This window comes from Dioscorea cayenensis, chromosome 14 (genome assembly GCF_009730915.1).
Source record: "Dioscorea cayenensis subsp. rotundata cultivar TDr96_F1 chromosome 14, TDr96_F1_v2_PseudoChromosome.rev07_lg8_w22 25.fasta, whole genome shotgun sequence".
NCBI classification, from domain to species: domain Eukaryota; kingdom Viridiplantae; phylum Streptophyta; class Magnoliopsida; order Dioscoreales; family Dioscoreaceae; genus Dioscorea; species Dioscorea cayenensis.
In genome coordinates, this window is record NC_052484.1 from 10,006,239 (window position 1) to 10,014,675 (window position 8,437).

The 8,437-nt window shown below is 30.9% G+C and overlaps 1 protein-coding gene across 1 annotated transcript; it reads right to left on the reverse strand.

The window, feature by feature from the left end:
- Positions 1 to 312: 312 nt before the first annotated feature.
- Positions 313 to 4,383, reverse strand: LOC120275334 (trans-resveratrol di-O-methyltransferase-like). The gene is made up of 2 exons (XM_039281871.1): positions 3,587 to 4,383; positions 313 to 820 (listed from the first exon to the last, which is right to left on the reverse strand). The coding sequence occupies exons 1-2, from the start codon at positions 4,343 to 4,345 to the stop codon at positions 515 to 517; spliced, it is 1,065 nt and encodes a 354-aa protein (XP_039137805.1). The 5' UTR covers positions 4,346 to 4,383; the 3' UTR covers positions 313 to 514.
- Between the last annotated feature and the right edge of the window lie 4,054 nt (positions 4,384 to 8,437).

Consider the following 8,437-nt stretch of genomic DNA (forward strand, 5'->3'; position numbering starts at 1 on the left):
AATACTTTTGATTTCTGTTTTTTTTTTAATTTTGTTTTCACACCACACAACTCTGAGTAAGCTAGTTTTCGGATTAACGATTAGTACTAGTAGACTCTATATTTCCTTAGGGTCGATACCTTGCTCTTTAGCATACTTTATTATAAGATCAACATGTACGCTTGCGTCCCTATCAGGCCTATGTATGACCAATCATATATATTCATATATATATATATATAATTAAGTGGATGAACCTCAAATGTATTAATTTAAAAAGGTGAGTACAATCATATATAAAAAAAACAAGGTAGTAGCATTAATACATGATCCACAGGTGGTGAGGACAACAACGAGAAAAATAAGATAGAATGCCCAATCATTTTCAATATGATCCAAACATAATGTTATTTAAGAATATAGAGCAAATGTTTTAATACAACACTTATTATATGAAATGATGTGTTGGTAGATGATAAACTTCAACAAACATCTCTAACACCATAATATTAAATTATTATTTGTAAAGTACTTTTCAAGGATATACCTCGATAACTGACCGAAGACCTATGAGAGGAGTAATTTTGTAGTTGGTGAAGCCCGCTGCAAAAATTATATCTCGCCATTCACTTTCATTTCTTTCCTTTCCTTTTGCAGCAATAAGCATTAATAAATCACTAAATAGCTGTGTCTCTACTGCATTAACTTCATTATCCGTGACAGCGCCAATAACCATATCAATTATTATTATCTTTCCCCCATTATCTTTATTTGGAATCGCTGCTTTGCAATGCTTCAAAATTTTGACACAGTCTTCATCATTCCAACCGTGCAAAATTGACTGATTAAAACAAAAAAAAATCATCATCTATAATAAGTATTATAAAAAAAAATATCATAAATAATTAACATAATAATTAGAAAATCATATATAAAATCAAAGTTGATTTTTCACTCTTGTTCTTAATGTCTGTCAATTACTCGACTACTAGAAACATTAGAGACTCCGACCAATATGTTTTCAACCATCATGCATGATCTTTTACTAATATAATATTACTTTCTTTTGTTTTATCACGTGAAAATGACATTACTCTTGAAAGTTGATTTGAACCCCTTCTTTTATTTCGGTCCTCAAAGCTATATATTCATTATTTGAAGGAATGCAACGCAAGTAGATGTGCTACATCACCATATAACCTTTAACAAAGATTTCAAGCATATTATCTCTAACATTAATTTTTTTAAGACCCTTGATTTTTTTTTTTTTTGAGAGAAAATTCCTAACCTTGATTAATTTTATATGTATGATAAAATCCTAGTTTCTTGCAAATGGAGTGCTGATACAGTGAAGCACAAAATGACCATGGTGATAAAGCCAACATGTCATGTCACTTCAAACTATGTTCCTAATAAAATAAAAAAGAAAAATATATTTACCATGTTATATTACTGTGGTGCCATGGTAATTCAAGAGAGGTGGTTTTTATTTTTATTTTTATTTTTGCATCTTAGGAAGGATTACATACCATCTTTTAAGGATCACACACCCAAAACAATTAATATTGAGGGGGAAGGATTTGACGTACCCTTGATCTTTTCACTCGCACTCACATATCTCTTCACTACTTCAAGGAGTGTTTGGTCATTAAGCTTGTTCTTTATTATAAAATAATACAAGCAATTTATTTTATTTTATTCTTTTAAATAACCTAATAATAAATTTTGTTTTAATTGTGTGCATGCGTGTGTTTTTTTACCACCTCTATATTAGAATGATAGCAACTTTTTGCCAAGAAAAAATTGAGAGATCAACTCTACTAATAATATTGGCTAATATATGTGTGTCGCGTGTCCACGTTAGTTAGGTGTTCATCATAAGTAGTGGTGTCAAACGGGTCATGCCGGGCCCGGCACGAGTTGGGCCGTGCTGGGCTAGGGGGTTGCGTCTGCTTCGAGCCAATACAGCTAAGACGCCTAAAACGTAAGTTTTTTTTCTTTTTTTAAATTTTTTTTTGGTATATTTTTTTATTTTTTTAGTCAATAAGGCTTTTAGTTCTATGTTTTTGAATTTTAGTATATTTTTTTATATTTTTTTAGCAATTTAGGGTATTTTTTTATATTTTTGGGTTTAAAATAAAAAATATAAATATAATATAACTGGGCTAGGCCACGTGCTGGCCCGACCTTGGTGGTTGGCGGGCCGTACCGGCCCTGCATGATTTCTAGATGGGCCGTGCCGGCCCGAGCACGCATAGTGCATGGGCCGTGTGGGCCCGGGCCAGGCCGGCCCGTTTGACACCACTAATCATAAGTGTATCTATGACTTTATGTAGCTACTAATTTAAGGATGGATATTTAAAGCATTGTTAGCTCATTGATATTTATTGTTGCCTTTCTTACCGTTCCACATGATCCTTCAATGGCAAACCTGGGTTTTTGAAACCTGGGTTTTTGAAAGCATTGTTAGCTCATTAATTATATCAGAGTTCATAGCTAGTTTTTGAAACCTGGGTTGACTTCATCTGTTGGACCCAATTCAACTGGACCCGCCCAGCTGGTTATCAGCCAGGTTAACCCGGGTTTATAAATAATAAATATTGCTTTAAATTTTTTAGATTTTTCATGTTAGTAATCTTCCATAGTTCAAGTGGTTAGGTGTTTTTCAAGCAAAAGTGAGGTCTTAGGTTCTGATGGTGAAAAGAAGCAATTTTTAATATAAATTTAATTTATAATAAAATTTTATACTTTTCTATTTTTTAAAATAAAAATTCATGCTTCTTTTAAAAATAAAAATTCAGCTCCTCTTAATTATCAAATACATGAAACATAAATATTCATATGCATAATCTAATTAAATATCAATTAATAATAAACTTTTGAGAACCGAGTTAATTATAATCAATCTTAAAATAGGATTTACAATTATACTATTTTCTCTTATAAAATTATAAAATACATGATTATGATTTACCTCATCCATATACATGCTAATATTATACTTATAAATTATAATAATTTATTATATAACATTAAAAAGACATTGGTTGTCAAGGTTATTGTTATTTGTTAATACCTATAAATTATAAAAAAAATATTTGTTATAGTTTGCAATATTTTTTTTTTTAAATTCTTAGCAAGTTATAGTATATATATATATATATATATGAGGTAGGGCGACAAGCGCCAACCCTCAGGGACGTACGCGGGCAGGGGAATTGCCACAACGTCCTCACCCTCTTGAAAACTAGGGAGCGCAGTCAGGGGGAATCGAACTCGCGTCTCCTCCAACAAGGAGACCCGGGGTACCGCTAAGCTACAAGCCCTTTGGTTAGTATATATATATAGTCAACCTTAGTTCACCCCGTTTAATTATATATTTATATTTAATACTAAATATAAAGAATACACCTTTTATTGCATGATTGCAAAGTGATTTGGCAATACCAAGTTTCTAGACTTAATCCTATTTGAAATTTGGTGGTTGTAGAAGTGATGAAATTAAAAAAATAAAATAAAAGACGACCACCACCACGACGACAACAACAATAATAATAATAATAATAATAATAATAATAATAATGAAATCAAACGCGCGCATACGTACCTTTAACAAGGCGGCACTTGCAGGAGGAACAGATTGGAAAAAATCACCAGTAACAAAGCGAACACCATCAATCTCCATCTTGCCCTGGATCACATGTGGCAGATCAAACACAGTGCACTTCATCTCCGGGAACGCTTTCTTTAGCGCCATCACCGTCGCCCCATTCCCTCCACCAACATCCACCAATGACTCCACTCCTTCAAAAACATCCCTACAACTCCTCATAACCACGTCCATCACCAACCCAGCATCACTCGCCATCCCCTCATTATACAATTTGGTAAACTCTGGCTTCTCATCAGCCAATTCAAAGATCTCATGCCCATGAAGAACCGCGAATGGTGTCTTCGTTGTCTCCTCTGAAGACTTCAACCATGATGGCAAAACATATGCACTGTGGCTGATGGTTGGGTCAAGGATGACGCGAAGCAATTGAGTTAGGGAAGTGGAGTTCCCGGGGAGCATGAGGTGGGAAGTGGGTGTGAGGGAGTATGAGGATTGGGTTTCTTGGTCTGTGGAGAAGATGCCTTGGTAGACAAGAGCGCGCATGAGGCGCCGGAAATGGTCGGACTTAGAGTTGGGGATGGAGAGGGAGGTGGTGAGTTGAGCAAGGCTCATGGGCTTGCCGTGTTTGTGTAGGATCTCGGCGATGCCGAGATCGATGGCGGCTTTGACAGACATTGATTTGAAGTAGCTGTAAACGAGGCTCCAGGCATGAGATTGAGCTTGGAGTAGCTCGGTGGTGGTGAACTGATCCATGTGTCTGTGCCGGTGTGTGTCAATGCACTTATGCACCGTTTTGGTTGGATATATATAACGGTTTCATTGGCTTAGATTTTCTTGGTCTTAATGTGGAATTTTCTTTAATGTGGAATAAGTGACTTTTAAGCAGCATTTTATTTTATTTTAAGTGTAAGTTAATGCTTTGAACATGCCGGTTTTTGAACGCACCAGTCATATCACTCTTGACAGCTATTCTGTCTGTTGTCTACCCATTTTGAAATGTGCACTGTGTTGGCAACGGAAATGGGGTTTGTAATCTAAGGTATAATGGTGATATACATTGGCCGATTTAGAGGGTGATATAGTGGTGATTATGTACACACGGAAAATATAAAATTGACAAAAAAAAAAAAAATCATGTTAAATTAATCACAATATTTATATAATTTTTTTTAAAATATATTTTTTTTAATTCCGTGCTATATAATTTGCCCAATTATTCAAATTAGTCGTAACGAAGAATTTTTTTTTTATGTAGAATAAAAAGGCTTCTACATAATATTTTATTCAATGCGGGATATTAAGTTTCCACTAATTGTAAGTTCATGTGTTGAATTTAAGTTAATGTTTTGAACACATGTCAAAGACAAATAGAAAATAAAGAAAATGTACCCAAAAAAATGTGATTTTGTAAAATCAAGATAAAAGAAATTTTTTTTCCCATGATACGATGTGTGGTTTCTTAGATTTGCAAAAAAAAATGGAAAACCATCAACAGTGTTATCTTTTTTTATTTTTGGCAAGGGGTAAAATCATCCGTTCATGTAAAAAACTGCTATATGGTATCAAAGACATTATTTTTTCAACATGATTTTATTTAATTTTTAGAATTTAAGTTTTTTATATTTAGTAAAATTTTGGAAGAGATAAATAATCTTAAAAAATATATATACTTTTATGTCATATAAATCGATTTTTAAATGAAATGATTATTTTGTTCATGTGAGCTAACAACGTTAATGGCTTGATAAGGGTTTTTCCTTTTTTTAAAAATATGAGAAACTCATGTTATAATATATAAAAAAAAAATCATCCGTTCTTATTTTGCAAAAAGCAAAATCCCAATTTTTTTTTTTTCCATTTTTATATTTTTCCCAGAGAAATATGATAAGCCTCCAATATAATTGAAGAATATGAAACAAAGTTCTGCTTAGGTGAGAACAACCACAATATTTTTTAGTAGATAATTGCATACCCCTCTTTTTCCATATCAAAATGAAATACAGAAAAACACAACTGCTTTCCTAGAAATAAGGACCATAATTATAGCAACTAGCTACACTAAAGTAGTGCCCATTGACTATTATTCACAAGCAAAAATAACCAACAAATCACCCATTAAAATAAAGTTGATGACATGACAATTGACCAATTCAAAATACAAATACTGATGTGGCACATAAATGACAAATAACCAATCTAATGATAGTTTATGCAACAAAATTTAGTGCCCATGTGAGTTGGGATGTCATATTATTTATGAGTTAAATTCTTCATTGAATATTCAAACTTTCATCACTTCATATATTCCGTAGAAGATTCGTATTAATGTTAGGTGTGAGTAAAATCGGGTACTTGATCTAGTTTTTAAAACCGGATCGGATACCCAGTTTTTCATATCGGCAAAAGCTTGACCTGTATCTGATCTAGTTTAAACCCAGTACTAAAAACCGGATACCCGTTTTAAATCGGATCGGATATCAGATATCCGGATCCAAAATTTTGTTTTTATCTACCCATGGAATTTTTTTTTTAATATAACAACATCAACATTGAAAAAGAAGAAAACAAATATAAGAAACTTGCAACTTATAAAGAGAATTAAAACCTTACATTATTCTCCCCACAACGGAAATGGGGTTTGTAATCTAAGGTATAATGGTGATATACATTGGCCGATTTAGAGGGTGATATAGTGATGATTATGTACACACAGAAAAATACAAAATTGACACAAAAAAAATCATGTTAAATTAGTCACAATATTTATATAATTTTTTTAAAAATATATTTTTTTATTTCCGTGCTATATAATGTGCCCAATTATTCAAATTAGTCGTAACGAAGAATTTTTTTTTATGTAGAATAAAAAGCTTCTACATAATATTTTATTCAATGTTGGATATTAAGTTTCCACTAATTGTAAGTTGATGCGTTGAATTTAAGTTAATGTTTTGAACACATGTCAAAGACAAATAGAAAATAGAGAAAAAGTACCCAAAAAAAATGTGATTTTGTAAAATCAAGATAAAAGAAATTTTTTTTCCCATTGTATGATGTGTGGTTTCTTAGATTTGCATAAAAAGTGGAAAATCATCAACAGTGTTATCTTTTTTTATTTTTGGCAGGGGTAAAATCATCCGTTCATGTAAAAAACTGCTATATGGTATCAAAAACATTATTTTTCAACATGATTTTATTTAATTTTTAGAATTTAAGTTTTTTATATTTAGTAAAATTTTGGAAGAGATATATAATCTTAAAAAATATATATATTTTTATGTCATATAAGTCGATTTTTAAATGAAATGATTATTTTGTTCATGTGAGTTAACAACGTTAATGGCTTAATAAGGGTTTTTTCTTTTTTTAAAAATCTGAGAAACTCATAGTTTATAATATATATCATCCGTTCTTATTTTTGCAAAAAAAGCAAAAGGCCAATCATTTTTATATTTTTCCCAGAAAAAATATGATAAGCCTCCAATATAATTGAAGAATATGAAACAAAGTTCTGCTTAGGTGAGAACAACCACAATATTTTTTAGTAGATAATTGCATACCCCTCTTTTTCCATATCAAAATTAAATACAGAAAAACACAACTGCTTTCCTAGAAATAAGGACCATAATTCTAGCATCTAGCTACACTAAGTAGTGCCCATTGACTATTATTCACAAGCAAAAATAACCAACAAATCACACATTAAAATAAAGTTGATGACATGACAATTGACCAATTCAAAACACAAATACTGATGTGGCACATAAATGACAAATAACCAATCTAATGATAGTTTATGCAACAAAATTTAGTGCCCATGTGAGTTGGGATGTCATATTATTTATGAGTTAAATTCTTCATTGAATATTCAAACTTTTATCACTTCATATATTCCGTAGAAGATTCGTATTAATGTTAGGTGTGAGTAAAATCAGGTACTTATCTAGTTTTTAAAATCGGATCGGATACCCAGTTTTTTATATCGGCAAAAGCTTGACCTATATCTGATCTAGTTTAAACCCGGTACTAAAAACCGGATACCTGTTTTAAATCGGATCGGATATCAGATATCCGGATATAAATTTTTGTTTTTATCTACCCATGAAATTTTTTTTAATATAACAACATCAACATTGAAATAGAAGAAAACAAATATAAGAAACTTGTAACTTATAAAGAGAATTAAAACCTTACATTATTCACCCCATAAAAAAAGTCAAAAAAATAATAAAGTGTTTCATCAATCTTAGACATAAGGATTTGGAATTTTTTTTTTCCTTTTAATTTTAACCTTGGAAGAGTTTAAATTTATTAATATGTATATATATAAATATAACTATACAAGTAACTCTTCAAGTATTTAAACGAGGGATTTTTAATCGCTTACGCCTTATAAAAATTTTTAAATTTATTAATATATACAATAAATTTAAAATTTTATATATATCTAAAAAGTAAAACAAATCCCTCATTTCAACCTTTAAGATATATCTATTATATATAATGTAAAAATTATATATATATATATATATATATATATTAAAGGGTTTAAATGAGGGATTTGGATTTTTTTTTTTTACTTTTTAAACCATATAAAATTTAAATTTATTATATATCTAATTATCTATCCATATATAATTATATATATATAAATGAATATTTTAAAACCCGGATCGGATTCGGATACCCGATTTTTTTATCAGACCCGGTACCCGACCCTCTTTTTCAAATCAGATATCCAAAAGATTCAGATAAAAAAACCGGAGATATCGGATCGGATCATTGGATCCGGATTTTTTTATTTACCCCTAATTAATGTTGCTAAACATTTAAACCAAGTGATTT

Excerpts from the sequence above, each read along its gene's own strand:
- LOC120275334 (XM_039281871.1), bottom strand. The coding sequence starts at position 4,345 with ATGGATCAGTTCACCACCACCGAGCTACTCCAAGCTCAATCTCATGCC. Across the intron at positions 821-3,586 it reads CAAGTGCCGCCTTGTTAAAG|TCAATTTTGCACGGTTGGAA; the intron begins GTACGTATGCGC and ends TGTTTTAATCAG.